At 38.3% G+C, this 21463-nt stretch overlaps 1 protein-coding gene across 1 annotated transcript in view; it reads left to right on the top strand.

Moving 5' to 3' along the window:
• The window catches only part of LOC145768624 (uncharacterized), a 40884-nt gene that overhangs the window by 13314 nt on the left and 6107 nt on the right, over nt 1–21463 (top strand). Inside the window, exons 13-36 of the mRNA XM_082580166.1 lie at nt 1806–1952; nt 3013–3133; nt 9074–9289; nt 9740–9803; nt 10832–10960; nt 11152–11264; nt 11651–11899; nt 12256–12325; nt 12664–12826; nt 13287–13453; nt 13576–13892; nt 14350–14430; nt 14880–14928; nt 15375–15488; nt 15742–15837; nt 16941–17076; nt 17324–17389; nt 17612–17680; nt 18176–18314; nt 18997–19176; nt 19888–20019; nt 20223–20266; nt 20519–20541; nt 21299–21378. Coding sequence (XP_082436292.1) covers nt 1806–1952; nt 3013–3133; nt 9074–9289; nt 9740–9803; nt 10832–10960; nt 11152–11264; nt 11651–11899; nt 12256–12325; nt 12664–12826; nt 13287–13453; nt 13576–13892; nt 14350–14430; nt 14880–14928; nt 15375–15488; nt 15742–15837; nt 16941–17076; nt 17324–17389; nt 17612–17680; nt 18176–18314; nt 18997–19176; nt 19888–20019; nt 20223–20266; nt 20519–20541; nt 21299–21378 — 2965 coding nt within the window. The remainder of the gene's footprint in view (nt 1–1805; nt 1953–3012; nt 3134–9073; nt 9290–9739; nt 9804–10831; nt 10961–11151; nt 11265–11650; nt 11900–12255; nt 12326–12663; nt 12827–13286; nt 13454–13575; nt 13893–14349; nt 14431–14879; nt 14929–15374; nt 15489–15741; nt 15838–16940; nt 17077–17323; nt 17390–17611; nt 17681–18175; nt 18315–18996; nt 19177–19887; nt 20020–20222; nt 20267–20518; nt 20542–21298; nt 21379–21463) is intronic.

The raw sequence follows: 21463 nt of genomic DNA, 5'->3' as shown, positions 1-21463 counted from the left end.
TATATCGGTATCGGTGATATCGGCCATTTTTTTAGTATCGGTATCGGTATCGGTAAAATTTGGCCGATACTAAACATGTAAAAAAAAGGCGTTTGCTGCGGATTTTCTGCAGAAGCAAAGATATAGATTTTTTAAAGTAGTAGCTGACGTCACATTGATGTAGAAAAATAAAAACCTGTTTAAATTTTTGATACCTCACACTCCCATGACTTCATGCGCGCACCTTTTGGCATTGTTTGCTTACAGTGATTCTTTCACTCAAACAAAACGTTTTGTTTCAGCAGTTTTGCGTTGTTCGATTCTTACGTTGTGAAGGAGACTCAATTTCTCCAATATTTATCATTTGTGTTTCGTTTTTACTCTCAACAGAGGATAAAACCAGGCTAGGACTGCCCAGGTGGCGGAAATGTGTAATTTTGCATCGTTTTTGCGTTGCTGGACGTTTGGGGGACCCATGTAACTTGGTTGTTTTTGGTGTGTGATTTGGTTTCCGCCTTTCGTTGTGGTGGACTCGCCAAGCTTGGGCAATGTCGTGGCGGAGTGGGTGGGAGCGGTGGGACTGCGGATCCTCGCTGGGCTGGTCAATATGTGGTCTTGTTGCGCCTGGAATGGCGGCCTCGTTGTGGGGGGGGGAGCGTTCTTCCCGGCTGTCGGCGTGGGGCTGGGCGCTCACTGGTGCGGCGGGCTGTTGCAGTTCGCTGGCCATAGCGGTGTGGCTTCCACGCTAGCCATTTAGACCATCCAATCAACTATATGTTTCTCGGCAGCTGTTTTGTAGCAAGAATTGACATTGACAAGAATTGAAATGGCTAGTGTGGAAGCTGCACCGTTGTGATTGGCGGGTCACGGTTGCTCGCTGTGCTGGTGGCCGGGAGGGGCGCTCCTTTCTTCGCGGTGGGGTTGTCGTCTTGGGCGCGGCCGGACCGTTTTGATTGGTTTGGTGAGGATTCGTGGTTCCATTGCTTTCGTTTTGGACCTGCTAGTTCTGCTGTGGCATTGTTTGGGCTTGGTGGGTTTGTTGCAGCGAGGGGTGGAAGTTGGGTAGCGGACTGGTGGAGCCGGCTTGCTGGGGGCAGCCGGGTTGCACAGTTTTTTTGGACGTTTAGCAGCGTGGGGGCGATGCGGGATTGTGCATTTTTGCTGCCTGGGTGGTCTTGGCCTGGCAAAAGCTTTTCAACCAAACGACAAGCGCCCTTAGGTTGCACATTACTTGTCGAATAGTTTTTGTAGCTACGACTACACAAATCACTTGGTTTACATTTTACATCTTATTATCAATTATGATAGCCTATTTGGAGAGTTTGCGCAAACACTTTATTTAATTTTTCAGAAATCCCAATTATGATGTAATGTTTCTCCCTTATACCCCAGTCCTCAATTATGGTGGCCTTTCATTACTAAAACCTACTATTATGACACAAAAATGCGGTTGAGATTGGATTCTTGAATCTTTAATAAATTACGCCAATTGAAAGCTTTTTTTAATAGTTTTATGCAAATAAGGTAAAACTTAGGATTTGATATAATTCCTTGCAAGTACCAAAATTGCATCTTTTTGTAACACCAAAGTATCGGCCAAAATATCGGTATCAGTATCGGTATCGGCCTAAAAAAGTGATATCGGGATCGGTATCGGCCAAAATATTGGTATCGGTACATCTCTACATTTAATTTATTAGCAGCTTAGCATTTAACAATAGTTTAGCTTGTTTTACACTAGAAAAGCCTATCATGTCGTGTTATTGAATAACTACAAGGTATTGCCAATTTTACTCACCTGATATGCTTTATTTATTTTTTACCAGGCAACATCCACCAGTGTCAGAATATTATGCCTTGTGTAAGATTTTGGAGCTCGGCGTACCTGGGTCTTGCCCTTACTTAACAGCCAATGCTTTGCTTGCCTACATGCTTCGAATCTGGCCTGGGGAAGACATGTTTCAATACGGCAGGTGCGGTTTAACTTTTCATGTCGACTGCGCTTCGCTTTATGTTTGCATCAAATTAAAGTGTGTTTGCAGAGTGATAGATTATAAGAACTGTTACAATTAATATGCGTAGCCCCTCGACAGGCTACATTATTGTTCTAGAGTAGGTAAACTATCTTATTGCTTAATTCTGTTGTGGTATTTCGTCGATTACTCACCTATAGTAACCTTTAATTACGCAATCTTTTATTGCGACACCTACTACTAAAAGATTCTGCATTACATGCGATTCTCGAAACATCTTTTAATTTGTTGACCAGAAGAATGAGTTCTTGTGATGTAATGTTACCCTAGTCTCTGAAAGCTTTTGGTCAAAGCAAACCTGTTATAAACAGCCGCGTGATTTCAGTAGGTTTATTAGAGTTATGTATTATTGGGATTAGACGTTGTAACAGAAGTATGTTGAAGACGATTGTAGCGTTCTAGCCGACATTGAATAGATTGTGAAAGTGTAAGTTATTGCCAATTGTAAAGTAGCTGATGCATGTAGTATTGTAGTAGTGTATAATGTATATTTATTTTCAAATCGATGAAGACGTTTGCTGAACTTCAGAATTTGATTTCTTAACGTGCTGGAAGTGGCGAACCATTTGTATAGTCCTTCAAGGATTTCATCTATCATCTCACACTATTCGACCATTTAATTGACTATTTAACGTTTGATATACCAATAAGCTATGCCATCAATCTTTCCAAAGTCTCTTTACGTGTAAAAGATAAAAACGATTGTGACACCGTTGCACTGAGAAGGATGTAACTAAAAAGTAAAATACATGAGTCACAGGCACGGCTTTTCAATCATTTTTTTTGTATTATTTACATTATTTTTTGTATGGACTAGACTTCACATTTTTGATGAATATTGTCAGCGCTTACACAAATATTGCTGTACAATTTCAGGCACAGACTCCATGTAAAATTAAGCAAATATATCTCGTGTAGAGTCCTAATGGACAGTTAACATATTTTATGTACATTAAGTAGTTTTTATACCACAGTTATTCATTTTTATGATATTTCAAAGGAGTGCCCTTGAGTTGTCATCATCGTACAAGTCGTACAGGAGCAGTGATGTTTGTTGGGAAATTTCCTTCATTGTTCACTTTACTCACTACATGTGCTTGTATGAAAACACTTTGAAAAGAGTAAGTGTTTTACTTGTGCATTTTACGCATTTGTCTGATGTCTGAAAACTAGGCGCAGATGAGAGTTTTGAAATTCAATTTTTAATTGAACAATGTTTTTGTCAACTGCTAAGAATAGAGCGTCAGGCCGAATGCTTCAGCTCATTTTTTTTGCAAGACTCTCAAAGATGTGTTCAAAGGGATATGTTGTTCAGTAGGTATATTTATTACTGAATTTCTCGGTTGCCTGTTACGGTACGTTAGCGCTGTGGATTCATTTATTTAACTGGGTTGAAAATAGTGAATTGCCCAAATGTGAAAATTTTACGTTTCAAGATTTCATATATACAATACATGACTGTTACTTATTGGGTAGGTACAATGAATAAATGACTACAGGGTCATTCTCTGCTTAATTTAGAATGAGTTCACCCACGTTCTTGGATCTCTTCCAAACTGGTCTCATTGGAAAGATCTCATTGAAAAAATAAGATTGCAAAAAATTTAAGCGTTCTAGCTCAAACGGTTGCCGAGATATCGTAAATCGAAGTTTATGCATTGTCGCATAAAATTAGTCACGCTTGAGTGATTTTTGCAATCTATTACCTTCCCCTTATGCTAAAAAGACAGAAGAAAATTCTATTCCACCATTTTTGAGGGTGAGGAATTCAAAAATTTACATTAAAAAGGTCTATGAGCATGGTTTAGGGGTGAAAACAGCCATTTAAGTTTTTTATTTCAAAAAAAAATATGGCAACGCTGCAAAAAAGTAGAGGTTGCTGCTATACGCCAAAACATTGTTTTAGCATCCATCTACAGGTTTTTGATGATTTCACTCTTGGTCGATGCAAAATGTTGATGTCACATGGCTTTGAACATTTACACCAGTGCATGAACCAAGCCACGGAATAAAAGTCACTGACAAAAAACTATTAGCATACAGTCAGGCGCGGATCTATGGGGGGCCCAAGGGGCCCGGGCCCCCCCCGAAATTTTGTGAGAAATTGTTGAATGGTTTGATATGCTTCTACACAGCTGATATTAGTCCCACAGCGGACTTACAACCCCCCTTTGGCACGCGTGTGACGTCACGATATTGAGAATGATGCTTTCAGTCTCCATGTCTCTAAAACAAAGTTTGCCTAGTTTTAAGCGAAACTGCATTAAAAGAGCGAGTTTTGCCACTACCAAACATTCAAACATCTCAGCCAGAAATTAGCAACAAGAAAACATAGAGACTTAGCTTTATTAACGAAAAAATGCCGAAGAAAACATGATCTTATCCTTTTGCTATGCCACCGGACAGCACCATTTCGCAGGAATATTTATATCCGTAATTTTGTTGAAAATGCTCTCAGAATGCACCAAATTCAAAGTAATTTTTCAAAATTTTCTGGGGGAGGCCCCCCAGACCCCCGCCGCTGGGTGTCGCCTTTGGCGAACACGCCGTCGGGCTTAGCCCGCTGGCCGTCAAACCCCCCAAATTCCTGGCTACTCTACTGGTTGTTCATATCTGTTTTTTCTTTTTCTTACTTTGTTAATTCATTTTCAAATTATCTGGCCCCCCCAAAAAAAAACTCCTAGATCCGCGCCTGCATACAGTACACGAACCAAGCCATGGAATAAAACAGTCACTGATGAAAAGCTATCAGCATACAGTGCATGAACCAAGCCACGGAATAAAAGTCACTGATGAAAAGCTATCAGCATACAGTGCATGAACCAAGCCCCGGAACAAAATAGTAGCACATGACAAACTACCAGCAACAGGGCATGAACCAAGCCATGGAATAAAACAGTAGCTCACAACAAAATATCAGCAGTGCACAAGCCAAAAACGTAGTTCAAGGCAAACTAATCACCAGTAAACAGTGTATGACACCTAGCCACAAAAGAGAACAGATTTGGCAAACAGGTGGTGATACACAATCAGTTAAACATCTTTGATAGTATTTTGTTAAGGCTTCTTTCACAGACCTCATATGTGCGTCCAGTATTTGTTGTGGGAGCATCAATTTTACAAATTACATCAGCATATGGCACGTAACAAACATCATCATGTTGAGGCCAGGTAAATGATGGTGAAGGACCAGCTGGATTCATAAATTTTACCTTTGCATCCTTGTTTTTGTCATCTGTCTGGAGAACCATGCCAATCCACCAGTGAAAGTTGTAGTTGCAGGCGATGAAATCCATTGGGTTTATTTTTTCAAATGATTGCTGAGCAGAAAAGTCATGTATGGCTGCATATTGTCTATCAGAGCAAACATACTTGCAGCCGATTTTGTTGTTGGGTAGTGGATCATATGCATGATAAGAACGGGTTCCACGAATTGGTTTGCCTATTTCAAACCTTTTTTTCAGGGAAATCCTTGTTGTTTCTAATTTTTCCTTTGTGATGAATCGAAAGTTTATTCCACTGATTTTTTCATTACAATACAGAAAGAATGAAGAAGGATCCAAAATCTGTTCTGATAATGTACGTTGCAGACTTTCACGCTTCACTAGTCGTTTGACGGTCCCACCAATGCCGTCACAGGGAGACTTCCCATGACTCGTTGCAAAAAATACCCAGTTGGCGTGGATTCCAAAATCTCTCTTGTGCTCACCAAGGTTAAGAAAATTTTTCAAATTTTTATACTGTTGGGCACAGCCGTCTGAAAAGTAAGTGATTGTTTGGTTGTGAGGAGTTTCATTCTGGATTATCTGGCTAACTTCACGTTGAACTTCGTAGACAAAAGTGACATCATGCTATGTGTCATCAGATACAGTACAAATGCTCTTGTGTTCAACTTCATTTGTTTCTGTGCTCCTGTAATATATAACTGCAGGGTGCAGTGTACACTGGAGGTTGTTCCAGTGAAATCCTTTGACTTCGTCCTGAACAACAAAACTGTAATTTTCCGCGAAGTCTAGCAAAACTATAGCATGGGTCACTTCCAGTTCTTTTTTGAGCATTTTAAGTGTGCGCTTTGTGTCTTGGCTATGAAGGAGTGTCGTTTCAATGTGTTCATTGAAACAAAACAATGTGTGTCACAAAACAGCTTGATGAATTCATCTGTTGGAGCAGATTGGTTGACTATAGTGCACCTGTCTGTTGATGTCCATTGCTGAAACGACACTTCAGAAACATCGTTTTCTTCGAAAAAATTTAACAAAAACTCTTCCATGGCTCCTATTCCAGGGCAGTTTGGGCATCCATGAAGCATACAGTCTTTGTTGGAAGCATCACAGACAATCATCCTGATGAAATCTTTGTAACCAAGATTTGTCCCACTGCCCTCAGCAAGCAAATTTGCATTCTGGTGAATCGCACATACACAAACAGCATGGGATCCTGATGCAAAAACAGTTATGCACTGTTTTGGTCGAAGTTTGTAAAATGTTGATTTTCCAATGTGGACATCAGGATTGATTTCCTTAAACAGAGTATACAGTTCATCGATATTGCACAATAAAAGGCGTTTTTGTTCATGAACATTTTTACGTATGCTGACAAAATCTTTTCTTCCTGGCATGATCCGTGAAAATGAATTATGATCATCCAAGTAAAACTCCCTTCCAAGTTGCTTGATATCTTCAGTTAGTTTTGTTTTGGCTCCTATTGTGTCAGGTTTGCCCAGAGTTCCCTTTTCTTCTTTTACTTGTGATGCCATAGCTACATAATAGTGTGAAACATCAAAAAACCTTGCTGCTTGAGACACTGACCATGACTGTGGTTTGAGGGTTAAGAGAGTAAGTTTTTCATTTCTGCTTGCTGTTTTTATTTTCTCTTGTAGTTCAGACATCAAAGTATCTAGGTCATTGGCTTTTGTGGCATTGTCAATATCCTGAGGATCTTGCAAAGTTGAAGGGATGTCCAAACTGTCTACTCCAAGTGCAAAAGAGATATCTTCAGACAAATTCCTCAAAGTTCTGTTAAATTTTATTTGACCATATTGATGACGCTGACGTTTATGCACACTGTACAGTTTAAATGGTGATTGCCCACTTGTTTCTAAAAGTTCATTGGCCCTCTTTAATGCTGTTGCTTGCTGTAAAGGACTTGATCTTTCGCTGGCTGAACTAGTGGTACTAGTGCTTTCTTCTGAAGTGCAACTTGTGTTCCTACCATCATTCACTTCCATTTGGCAGCATTTCACTTCACAGTCGGCAGCCGTGGCCGAGTGGCTAGCGCGTTGGGCTCGCAGTCGAGAGCCTGCATGTTTGACTCCAGCCACTTGCAATTGCTGTTGTTTCTCTGGGCAAGAAACTTTACGATAATTGCCTCTACCTAGTGATCGATTTCGAGTAATGGGTAGTACCAAATTTAAGTCATAAGTAGAGTAGACAACCGGAAACAGACATTGCCGTCGGCTGCAGCGTGGGTCAGGTGTATGTCGGAAGGCGTACACCGATGCATAGCGCTCAAGTGCGCTTTCTCGCAATGCAGGATAAAGATAAACAAACAAACAAACAAACATTTGACTTTTCGTAAATGCTGAACAGTTGCGGTAGAGTTTGTAGCCAGGGACACAACGAATCTTCTTGCTTTTGAGAAACAGGGCCATCTCCAAACTTATTTCATGGCTTCCATATGGTTTCTTCGCTTTGGCATGCTTTCCATAAACATCACAGCACTTTGCTGACTTCCGTGTAAAATGTTTTCCTAGAAGTTTTTCATGGTGAAAGCAAATGGAACTACATTCCTCTTCCTTGCCCACCATTCCTGCTCTCTATGCATAAACTTGTTGTTCATCCTTTGTTAAATCTTTGAACAAGATAAAACCTTGCCGGCGAACATATGTCGTTTTATGGCATACAGTTTCTTCACCTTTTAAAATTCCGATTGAACATGGATCCATAGCAAGTATTTCTTAAAAAGCACAGCCCAGGCAAATATATATCAGTTTTACTGACAAAGTCAATTAATGTATCACCTTAACCATTTATTTTCAAACAATCTGAAGGACAAGGTTTACATTATCAACACAATAATTCACATTTTTCATCGGCTTGTTGTAAATAAGGCTTGATTTGCTCACACAGTTTCCAGCAATACCTTCACACCTGATATCACAAAACTTATCACTATATTTCTTTTGACATTATTTTCGATTTCCTTTTACATTATTATACCAACAAAAGTACAAAACTAGTTGACATTAATTCACTAAGTTGTTCAAAATTTCACCATCATCGTGGCCAAATGAGATATTTTACAATTTCTTGGTAAATTGTAAACTTTCACGCTTCATTTCGTGAGCATATTTCAAAGACGTTTGCACCATATACAAACCTTAACGAGATCTCAAGCTGCGAAACTGCCATATGGCGATACAACCAAGGTGTCAATATTCAAAACCATGTGACATCAACATTTTGTATTGACCAAGACTGAAATCATGAAAAACCTGTAGATGGATGCTTAAACAATGTTTTGGCGTATAGCAGCGACCTCTACTTTTTTGCAGCGTTGCCATATTTTTCTTTGAAATAAAAAACTTAAATGGCTGTTTTCACCCCCAAAACATGATCATGGACCTTTTTAATGTAAATTTTTGAATTCCTCAACCTCAAAAATGGTGGAATAGAATTTTGTTCCTTCTTTTTAGCATAAGGGGAAGGCAGTAGCGAGCAAAAATCACTCAAGCGTGACTAATTTTATGCAACACTGCATAAACTTCGATTTACGATATCTCGGCAACCGTTTGAGCTGGAACGCTCAAATTTTTTGCAATCTTATTTTTTCAATGAGATCTTTCCAATGAGACCAGTTTGGAAGAGATCCAAGAACATGGGTGAACATTTTTGAAAAAATTCTAAATTAAGCAGAGAATGACCCTACGTGCCTTTTAAGGTTTTTACTACTTTTTAGTATTTTATACGTTTATAAACTGTAGTAGAATCTTTTAGTGATTACTCCTTTCCAAGCTTAATGTTTGGAGAATAACCCTTCTAAGCTTCAGTTTGTATTTTCAGATATGGAATGAGAAGAAGAAATTTTCCGCTTCCGATGACGTATCAGCTTCTCTTCAGTGGTTTCCGTGTCTTCCTCCTCCCGATAGAGAGTGTTTGTTCTACATGGTGGACATTCTAGAAGACGGCTTAAATCATAACACCAATCCTCTTCGATTCAAAGAAGAAGTTATGCAAGCATACAGAGTTCTCATACTCCTTTTGATCTTATTGAACGAGGTGTGAATTTTCTTTTCACGAATGTGAAGCGTTTGTTTTTCATTTTTCTTTTTAAATTCGTTTTCTATCTAGCCCAAGTATATTCTCTACTGATTTAACTTTTGCCTGAATTTTTGGACAAGAATGACTACCTGATTAAGATTTGTAACTTTTTGGGACTTCTAGGGATCATTTTAAACGTTTAAAAAGCCTGACTGGGTCAGAATGATTCAACCTAAAAAAAAGTGTTCCATGAAACGTAGACCGTAGAAAAAGAGCGATTGATTGCATTCGATATCAACGTTGATGTTAAACCACGCCACAACCCAGTGCTGTTGCTGGACTAAAATTCAAGTTCAGGATCAGCACTATAGGAACTTGTGTTGCATTAATGAACTTTCTGTGATAGGAAGATGTACTCTATTATTGATCTATTTTGCAGCCTCAATGGTTTAGACTGTTTTTTTTTAGGAAGGACTGCTGATGAAATCCTTAACTTGCCAAGAGAAGATACTGCGCGCTGAACTACAAAGAGGTAGGGGAGGGTGGGGTAAGATGAGCACCTTTTTGCTTAAGTCGCTTTTACAAAAAAACGGTTTGTTTTGGAAAATTTTAATTGGGTGAACTTAAAGCACTAGTGAATCAGCTACATTTTAGATTGAGTTTTCTCACCTTGCGATTTTTATATTTTTTTATATTGATACTTATTCGCGTGTTGCTCAACTTACCCCGGCATAAATTGTATGGGGTAAATTGAGCAATGACCTGGGGTAAGTTGAGCAATTCGATTAAGTTGAAGCATTCCCCTGTCAGTTTGTTTGTATAGTTGCGAGGCATTATGCTTCACAACACAACACTGTTTTTTTATCCAATACGAACCTAAAAAGACACAAATTCAACAGTTCAAACATTAAATAAGCTAAGGCTATTTCTTTTGGGGTAAGTTGAGCAACTGCTCCAACATACAGTACTTCAACTAGCATTGCACACTTTACCCCATCCTGATTTTTGTGACAAAATTACAAATATTTAAAAAACTACAAGACTAACCAACCTGAACGTTTTATTGAATATCCTCACACTTTATACTTACCAATACAAAAAAAAACAGATTTGATTTACATAGTGTAACAATAAAGTTATTCAGTTTTTGGCAAAAAAATAAAAATTTCGAATTTTTGACATAAGCAATATAATCTGATATAATTGCGTGCCATTGTAAAATGCAATTCTCAGTGGACATAACAAATACATTGAATGAAGTGGCATTATGAGTGATACATCCAGAATAAAAATTAAAAAATTCCGCCGACTTGTTTTTCCAAAAACAGGGGTTGCTCATCTTACCCCATTGCACACTTTACCCCAGTCTCCCCTACATGATGCTTTTTGCACATAGATAAGTAACCTTAAGAAAGAAGCTGCATGTCTTGTTCTAGGGTTCATTTGCTATTGTTGATTAGTTTAATTTACAAGAATTAGTAGAAACGAAACTTTAATAAAGCCTTAAAGTTGCTATCCAGAACTCAATTCATGTTTTTTTGCTTCTTTTTTTCTAAATAGATCACCAGCAATTTGAGATGTGGGTTAACCTGATCATGACCAAATGCTACTTATGCAAGTTATTTTGCCGGCTTCAACAACCTGAACAAGGCCTTGAACATATCAGAGAAGCGTTGGATACATATGCAGGTGAGGAGGACTTTCTAAAGATAGCTGCTTTTATCCAGCGAACAGTTGATCTTTTTTTCTGTTTGTGTCATCTAAGTCTTCTGAAGCCAATTACCTACTATTTCAGCAAGTAACTGTATGACCCAAGTCCCCATCCACTGTCTTTTACTGATAGAACACTACAATGTAATATTTTGATTTTATACACGCAGAGTTGGCAGATCGAAAAACTAAAGAAAAAAGCGAAAGACGGCAGAAAGTTTTAGCCAAAGTGAACGTTGAAATGAGATCGATGTTTGCATGGTGCTTGGCGCAGAACCGGCAGGTAATCTACCCACTGTCAAACCCATCACGTCTTTCCAAGCAACTACATTGCATTTGTAGCCTATAAAATAGCAGTGGTTAACGCTACTAACCACCTTTGGCATTATCCCGTCCCCATAATTGGTGTTAAAACTTTTATTGATGGTAAAACGCACAGTATTTGTTTTATATTAACGAAACGTTTGCTGAACATGAGTTTAGTTACTGCGCTTAGGCTCTGTATCTTTTACTCAAATGAAATCTATAAAAATCAACTTCTGTCATATTCTTTTACCCTATTTACTGTTTCTTCACTCGGCATAATATGGACAAGACAACATTAACGGTTTGTGGAAATACCTTTTCTTTTAAAACTGCAGTTTTACAAGTTTCGCATCTGTTTTCTAGTTTTCTGAAGCGCGTGATGTAATTTGTGACGTCACGAACCACGATTTCATCAGCGCTGATCGAAAGAAATCATCTCGAACTTCTGCTTTTGCGGCAGCTCGAATAGACCTCCTCTTGTCCGAACTTGTTCCTGCACTTACGCATCAAAACCAGTTGCCGCTAGACAGCGCACATGCAACCAACAATGCAGTTACGTCGACCGTGACTTGTTGCGTCATCTTGGAACAGCTTTGCCCTGGTTTGTCTAACGTGAGTGATTGGTTGCTTTAGTGAGGAGTGTCGCTTAAAAATGCTTTAAAGCAAGTGCAGTTATTTTAGAAAGGTGGCTTGAAATACCTACGGTTTGTCTTTCACTACACCTGCCAATACTGTTTTTCAGCATTTGTGCGCCTTTTTTGTTATTTCTTTTAAAGGTAAAAAAAATAACGCTTTTTGCTTTAAAACCGCTCTTCTGCGATACACGAAACCTCGGTTAAGTAATTCACAAAGATACAATCAGAAAATATCGCGTATTCGGAATTTGCTGTAAAAAATACAAATCGCCTTAGAGACGCTTGCGATGTCACATCAACTGTTCCACTTATCCATCCGTCTTTAACTCAAAGGTGGTTTCCAATTCCTTTGAGACGTCTAACTCTTCAGAATGGGAGCCTAGTTTTGGAAAGAAGACTAAAGGTTTGTCTTATATTGACTGGAATGTCACAATGATCTTATTGGTTTCTTTTATGTCCAAAAATCCCCTTGTAGCAATAACACCTTAAGTAGTGATTATAATTTAAACAATTTGAACTGAAAAGTGTTCTTACGCATGGTTCTGCTCTCAAGTCTACCTCTTAAGTTTCTTAATTGGTATTATTTTTAACAAAAGTCATGTATACTTGATCTACACATTTTGAATAAACTCCGGTGATGTAACGCTGCTTTCGTTGATATGTGTACACTTCTCTCAACTTAATCGGTAAATCCATCCCCAGATTCATCAATTACGCCGCACTATCGTGCGCTTGTTACAGATTCCATCGACGACATTGTGTTTCAATTCGATGTGATCGAGCATCTCTTGAGCAGCTTCTATCAGACAGCCCACTCATGGCTACTTGCCGGAGAGGTCAGAGTGGCGCCGATCTACATACTGGACGGGATCGCTTTGTCGAGAGCTCTTTGCTTACCTGAAAGGCAAGCCTTCTTCTTATTCTGCAATAGTTTTGATGGAGAGTGAAAATTTTGTACAAAACACAATTGTATTGTACTGTAGGTTGATTTCATTGTAGCATGTTGATTGTTGATAAATATTCCCACAATCCTGGTTGCTGAAGACGATGACTGGGGAGCTTGCACTGTTAACACCATTGTAGTCGTGGCTAGAAAATTTGCCTATCATTGTCCTGCCTGGGGAAAGGTAGCTTCACAGCAGTGACTTACGCACTTTGCTGCCTCCGATACAATGATGTTAATCCGCTCACAAGCGAGAAAAAGCTGCCACAAACCAGTTTAAAGTGGCCTTGCACGGCTCGACATGTTTCGAGCATATTTAGACTTAACTTAAAATGACTTTGAAGCTCTCGATCGTATTCTCGCCATTTTTGAGCTTTTGAAAACGCTGAACGCATCACCGAAATCGACCGTCTGTTAACAGGGAACTACAGTTTCAACTACTGATAGTGAAGCATGCCATCACTGAGAGAAATTTAATGAAAGTTAAAAGTGATCTTCGCGTTGCAAAGGATGTTTTAAAATACATTCATGGGATTGGTACAGGCCTGAAACGCCTAAAACGCATCAAATTATTTTCGAATTCACCTGGTAAGTTTTATTTTTACTGTTGGCTTAGAATCCTAATTAAGAAATTTACATAAATATACAATGAAAGTTATAATCTAAGCACGCCATGAAAACTCGATGCATTTTCTTTTGTGCTTTATTAGTCACTTCGAATACGGAGATAGACTCTGAGACTGAGGAAGCCTTAAACAACAGCAGCATTATGGAAGACGATGAAATCGACGAACAGGAATTGATTTCTAGAGCCGCTCATCTTTCTAAGGATACGAGCGCTATTGTTGACGTCATAGAACGAGATGTGATGTCGAGTCCCAAGTTCAAAACCAAGCCAAAGTTTTCTAAATTCAAGCAACCAGTCGTGTTCACTCACCCTGGGAGCTGTCAATGCCGTCTTTGCACCAATGTCTTTTTAATCAAAGACCAGTGCCTGTTGGCTCAGCTGTACGCGGAATATCTAGAGGTGTGTTGTTTTTAGTGAATGTGTCATTAGTAATTTTATGGTTGATCAGCTTATCAGCGTAATTCGATAAAATCGGAACCAGGTATAGAACATGACCCTTAGAAACTTATCATTATAGGAAGTTTCAACTGAAGGGCATGCTAGAAGGAATAACTTTTCACAAATAGAATTGCCTCAGTGACGTTCGAATGTTTTTCACAAAATATAGGTTTTCTTACCAATAAAAGCTATTGTCACTAATCGTGAACAGACACACGACCATGCAGTCCATCAACAAATCTCTGTTAAACCTCAAAAATCTGTTGCTCGAACAACCTTGTTACCGCAAATCATGTTTTGTTTTGGAATCTTTCTTGGGCATATTTAGAAAATGCTTAAAGCATGCCTTGCTAAGTGCACTGAGCATAATGAGTAGGTTTTATTTTGAGTTGATTGACAACTTTTGTTTTATGTGCAGTTAAAAGGCAACTCGCTAGGAGCCATCAGCTACCTTGAGAGAGCAAGAAAGTTCATTCACAGCTATGTGCAAGTCAAGCAGGTGCGTGTGCAACTGTGCATGTGATATTAATTTTGTTTGTTATGTTGTGATTGTGTATTAGCTTGAGTCTCCATTTTCCTGCGTTTGCTCAGCAGCCAATCAGTCTTATTTTACACTGATGCAACGTCTGCAGACGTTCGATCAATTTAAAAAAGAACTCTGCCGGCTTGGTGCTGTGTCAATTTTGATCGGAGTTTTTCTCTTGAGCAATTCTTGCTTTCCTTTTTGTAATATGACATTAAGAACCCCCAAGTTATCCAAATGCCACAGAAGACTAGTTCGTACAATTATGATGATACTTGCAGTGGTTTCCGGCCTTTTAACACCGAAAGACCGACAAAATTTAGAAAAATGTTTGCGGACCGGCCAATGTTAATGAGTAAAAACATTGCAACGAAGTACTTATCACTTTTTACAACTTGCTCAACGTCGCTTGCGTATGAATTTAGGAATTGAAGCCAAGCCACAAAGGAGACGCCAGCATGCAAAATAAAGATGGTAAGCGCATGCTTTTCAGCAGGTTACCGTCTTTTTAACGAAAGATACCTTAAAGCAGAGATATCGGTTGCAATAAATTTCGAACTCAGCAAGTAAAAATAGGATGTGAATTTGAAAAAGTCTTCCAAAGATGCGACTATAAAATACCTTTGTTTATTTCGTAAAATAACGTTTACAACATTGAACTGGAGTGTTGCAATGGTAGTTTCGAAGCTCTGGCTTGAAGCCGACGTGTTTAATAGGATAAAAACGTATAGATAAATTCAGAAGCAGGATTTTTAAATAAGTAAAATTCCGCAGCTAGCTTTTTGCATACCCTCTCGGGGTTTACAAAAACAACAATTTTACTCGTCTATATGCTCTTAACAGGCTATAGAGTGATATTTTGTGTGGTATATTTAATAGAGTTAAATTTCTCCTTATTTAATTATTGCTTGAATTGGCAGTTTTTTTCTCGCAAGAGATTGAAATTTTGTCTTCCATGGCTCGAGTCCACCTACACTTTGAGGAAATGAATCCAGCCAAGGCTTGTGCTGCTCAAGGATTGGCTCTCATATGTCGTCAGTATTGGTTTTAATGTTTTCTAAGATCTAATTTCCACTAGTTGTTAGATTGACAAGGTTTCCAACTCATCGTTCACTGTATTGGCAGAGTAAATCATATGAAAGAATTTGTCATTTTTCTTGCTTTGTTTTACTGTTTGCATAACAGCACGGAAGTACGCCGACTGTTAAATAATGTAATGGGCACTGGTTTCAACTTCGTATCAGCTTAATCTCTATCAAAAAAGGAATTTCGTTGACTTTGTTACAGAACGACCAGCAAGCACACGAGACCTTCAAATCTACGCCTGGCTCCATCTTTTGGCTGGTCAAATGCTGCTAACTATGCCTGCCAAGCCTGTTTTAAGTAAGATTTGAAAAAAATTCAAGTAGCTCATTGTGTTTGCATTGTTTTACGTGCTCTATTCATTGCAAAAAACTGAAAGTAAACTATTTTTAGACGTTGCCAGACGCGTTTTCTACATTTGTACTTAAGATGACTTTTCACCATTCTTTATTCCGTTCTCGTATTTCATTGACTGAAAAATCTATTCATGCAACTTAACAGCCTTTTAACCTGACACTGTCTGCTACTATTTGGAGAATCCATTTCGGAGAAGCCAATTCGGAGAAAGCCTTTTTCGGGGCATTTTAAAATTTCACAGCCGCATCTGTTTATTCCAAAGAATTAGCTTATTGTAGAGATTAACCAGTGGTTAGACCGCATGACAAGTGTTAGCAAAAAAATTTCAACTTAAGAAAAAAAAAACAGTCATCAACGGGCTTTTCATGATTAACAATAGAGGTTAATTAAATAAACTCTGCCAAAAAAAAGCAGTAGTCAAATAGTAAGTAAGTAAAGTGTCAGCGAAAAAGTCTGACCTAAAGTCTAAGCAAGAAAAAAATAAACAAGTATCAAACGTTAAATGGCCTTCGAAACTACCGTGCCGATAGGCCATGGTAGGCCTGCTTCCATAAGCCAACATTTCTCCATTCCGTTGGTATTCGCAATATTTTTTCTCCAACAAGGCAAAGTATGAGCGTCGCTGTCGACCTAAACAACTCGAAGACTGGTTCTACACCTACGTGGGAAGCAGTGCATTTAAATACAAGTTCTGCAAATATGTTTCAAGTCCTTGTTTGCGTTGTTCTTTCAGTGAACACAAAAACACAATACTGTATCTATTAACGGATTTTTATAAACACAATTTTTTTCATTTCTTGTTGACCAGTATCATAGGTTAAGTTAATTGCCTAACCTTTTGCATGGGTATGGAAAGGTAAAGACAAAAATCGCCTACATTAAATATAATCAATACAAATTCTCCGAATCAGATTTCTCTGAAAAGGCTGTGTACGAAGTGGGATTTCTCCGAAACGGGCCATTCCGAAGCTGACACTACCACAGTATTGCGTACATACTTTTTTCGTAAAGATTGTTTCATAATGCAACCCCAACCTATTTAACAGACGGTCTACCATACCTTGACAATATGATTGATTGCCTTGCCAAAATCAATGCTGAAAAAGGATGTGTTGAAAACAACTTGTCTGACAAGTTGAAGAAGATGAAGCTCATCTCCTCTGCGCCTGACGAAAAACCGTCGTAAGTTCAAGTTCACTATGTCTCTGCGTCGTATGTTTTGAAATTGAATCACCGCAAGAGTTGCAGGATCTACTTAACCATCGCAAAACTTTACCAATAATAATAATAAAATTTGAAACATTTTAATGATCGTGAAAAGCATAATAGAGTCTTCCACAAAATCATTATGTGGCACAGCCATTTTTCGTTATGTTGATGTACAATATTGTATACACTTTCCTGTAATATTGAGTGTCTATAACCATAGGATTACGAAAAATACGAGGACTCCGTACGAAGAGAAATCAGTGGATAAAACTCCCCATTCGAAAAAGTAAGTGTTTCTTTGATAGAAGCTTATTTTTAAATCCTAAACAGACGTTTGTGCAATTGGTAACATGGCAATGTACTTCTGCTGCGCTTTATTTAAAATATGACCCGAAAGAGATCAATGAAAACTGATTTTGTTTTATTGAAAACACAAGCCAAACCTGCTTGAAAAACAGTTTACTAGTTGTCGGTCTGTATTTAACATGCAAAACTTATTTCACCGAAGGACGTCCACAAAAGCTGAAAAAACACCCCGTGGTGAGAAATTGGCAACAAAAACTCCGCAGTCAAAAAAGTGAGTTTTTTTTTAATCACAAGAGTTAGTGTAAAGTGTTAGAGTTTCAGTCACGGGTCTGCAATTATTCAGAATGGCTCAACTTCAAGCTCCCGATTTTCGAAAAAGAATAATTTTACCACCGGTCGGAGCAAATGATTTCTGTTGCTGGCAGAAAAAAAAAATTATCCTCAATTTGATAAGTTTTCGGCAGAATGCACTGCAGGATGTTACAAGTGATATTACTTTGATTTTTTTCCTATAACTCCAATCATTTGCTCTTAAGTAAAGTATGAGCTCATTAACATGACAACTTAACAGTTGAACGTATTTTAGCATTAGCAAAGATCCTTTCGACTGAAATATTCGAATTGTTTTTGTGCTCACATTAAGAGCAAGCCATATCTGTGGTTTAAATTTATTTTTTTTGTTTATACCGGCCCGGTTTTTGTTATAACTTATGAGGCCACACATTTTCAGAAAAAAAAGTTTCTTATTTTTTAAAATCTTTCACAGAGCTGTTCAACCACGAGCTCCGGGTAGATCTTGCAAGAAGGCCTCACGGGAGTCAGATAAACCTGGTGGAAATTTCACCATATTTGACGAAGAAGAAACCGTTGATATCAAACTAACCTCTGCTGAAAGTAAAAACACAGTAAGTTTTGCTTCGATAGCTGTAGAAGATGACACTGTAACCGTTCATCGCAAAAGCTACTACTAACAGAACGTAGCGGTTACTTATGTTGTGTAGTGCCAAACTCGTTCACCCACTTATCGGAATATTAAATGAAATGATTATTGAAAAGCTTCAACAAATCATGAACTAATACAAAGTTCGGCAAGAGGACCTCGCCTCAATAGGCAGCTGTTTGCCGCAGGCACCTCCTATCTGCTAAATGTCTTCACGTAATTTTTTGCGCCATTGATTTGTGTTTGTTCCTTGGCAGTTAAGCGTCATGTGATTTTGCCTCTCTTCTGCCTTGCCGTTTCGTTCTTACAGGTTTATTTTTTCAATTTTTGTTTATGTAGATCAATTTCTGTAATTTGGTTGGTTACTTGAAAAGGGCTAACATGAGTATGGCCGAAAACGTTACTAATGTTTAGTTTATTTTCATGTTTATGTTAAATGTCGTCTTGTTGTTAGGTTTTATTTGTCTATGGTTAATGCAATGTATCATCAATAAAATTCGTCTCAGGCGTTTCTTCGGTTGTCAGGACAATTACGAAATCGTTGAAACGCAGGATAATCGGAAATGGATGGTCTCAAATTTTTGATGTTGTTTTCTTTTAAAGCTGACAACTAAAAAGTGAGGAAATATTTTTTTAAATCTTTTTAGACAAGCAAAATTCCCCTGCCAGAAATTGGTTTCGACGGAGATTTCCCAAAAGTGCCACTCACAACAAAGAAGAAAAAATCCCGTCGGGTGGTTTTTAATTGTTCTTTTGATGATGATGACGATGACGACAAATTTCCGGCATGCGACGATTCTACGGCTGAATTAACAAAGCCTTCTGTGGTAAGATGAAGATTTGTCTAGAATTGATTTCATTTCCTCTGATTATTTTTGTTTTATTACTTTATTCTGTACCGACTTTTCGACTTGCCTAATGTTGTGGAATGTCTGCAAAAACTGCTTTAACGCAATAGAAAGCGGCGATAGGTAGGCTTGCGTGTTGCCTTGAACATGTTGGTGTGACTAGTTTAGTTTTAGCTTTACGCTTCTCAAAAATTTTGGTGTTTGCCTTCTCTAAATTTCAAAAAGAGATTGCCAAAAAAAATTGTGCGTTTGTCGCCTTGTTCGAACTGCTATCGTTTTGTGACTTGATGCTTCAATGGCCAATATTTTACCTGTCACGTTTTGGTCAAGTTTGATCGAACATTCCTGCCGTTTGAATAAGCTTATTCTTTTCGGCATACAGTTTTTATATTTGCTTTCCACATCCTAATGTAGAATGACAATAATACTTTTTCGCAAGGATGTTTTGATTTTGGTTTTGTACGGCTTCAAGTGAGAGGCAATCCATTCAGCAATACTAGTATGTGTGTTGTAGAAGCGCAGACAACTACCTTCATGCCATTTTTAAAATTCTGTGTTGTGGCATTCATTGACTCAGATGGCAATGCTTTCTTTGCTGAGCCGTGATGTGACAACAATATTATTAAGTTGAGATGTCTTTCTGCATCGTATTTCTTCAAAATATCCTCTTTCTGATGCAAATATGTTCAGAACAATACTCCCGCTCGCGGAACTCGGTTTTCACGGAGGATCGCCGTCAAAAATGTTATGACCTCCAGAAGGGACGCAAGGAAGAAGCATCGGCAGGAAGAAGGACCTGTTTACACGGAAGAAGATCCAGAGGTAAAATCAATTTTCGTCAAAGTCGGAAGACATTCTTTCACTAACAGCATTGTACTTCATGAAACCCAATTTTTTGTTCACATTTTGATGAAGTTCTAAGTAGATGTCAGAATTGTTTTGCTGTTTTCACCAACCTGTAGTTTTTATATTAATGTCCACCGGTTTGCTACTTGATGATATCACTTACAATTTCATCTGTTTAGGAATCTCGTCCTGCAAGACGTTATACGAGGAAGTCCAAACCAAAGTATGTTTTGTGTGATTTTAATATTGAAGCGTAATTAGTGACATGTTTGAAGCACAGATTGACGCTCGTTAAGAACTTTTGAAAGGCTACGTCAGCTAGTCAGGAATACCTCCTGTCTTTAAACCTAAGGCTACGCTATTTAATAGAACTTATTTGAAGCCCATTTTTATGGCACGTTTTTTAACGAAGAAAATGATACGTCTCACCCTTCAACCTCATTCTCTTAATTACTTTATGTCATTTTTTTTACAGAGTTTCTACTGAAGAGGCTGAAGGTGTGTATGTAAAATGAGAGCATTTGTTTTCCTAACTTAACGTATTGTCTTGGCTATGAAAAAGACAGTTCGTAACCAAGTGTGACTAACATACTTGTTAAAAAACAAATCTCGTCATCAAAGTGACCGTGTTAGATAGATACAAATCAATTTCCATGGTCTACTGCCGAACCGTCGGACCCCTCCTGTCATTGTCATATCTATCTTTTCTAATTGCCTTGTTTTCTTTGGTTTGTGTTATTGTGGTTTGTATCTTGGGCGTGCAATCGTGCAGCATCGGCCGGCCGAATGCATTAACTGGTCTCGCGTTGTGTCCGGATTAACAATCCATTGGTCTAGAACTCTAGATCATGCGCATAGTTCTTCCGGAGCCCATGCTTCCATAACTTATTTCTTGCTATTTTAAGCAAGATTTCTTAAGCTTCACTGTTTCCAACACTAAACATTCAGTTGTGTTTCATTCTATCAAGTTTACTTTTCTTAAAACATATCTTTCGTAACGTGACCGTCGTAACCAACACTTCCGTCCTTTACCTGCAGGCTCCAAAGTTTTAAGTATAACGCCATGTGTTTTTAAAGCAAAGTGGTAGTTGAAAAAAATGCGCATGAAACTCTTGTACTGTAAAAGTAATTGTCCAGTTCTAAAGTTAAGTCACTATCAGCATGACTCCTTTATGGTAGATCTTTATGTCGTGAACCTATTTTATTTGTCGTGAACTATCTGTACTTATTTTAAAATTAAGGTTTTTTTTTTCAGATCAAACAGAGCCAGAAGAGATTAGAGATTTGAAAGAGATGAACTCGGCATCATCCCATTCCTTGCCGCCATTGTATATCGTAGGTTACTTTTACATTTTCTTGTTTCCCTATTTCATTGCTACTTTTTGTAACATTTCAACTAGGTCGCTTTCAAGCTTTGAAA

The sequence above is a fragment of the Aplidium turbinatum genome, chromosome 4 (assembly GCF_918807975.1).
Source record: "Aplidium turbinatum chromosome 4, kaAplTurb1.1, whole genome shotgun sequence".
Taxonomy (NCBI): Eukaryota; Metazoa; Chordata; class Ascidiacea; order Aplousobranchia; family Polyclinidae; genus Aplidium; species Aplidium turbinatum.
The sequence above is the reverse complement of the archived record's forward strand: the minus strand, read 5'-3'. Positions and strand labels throughout refer to the sequence as shown.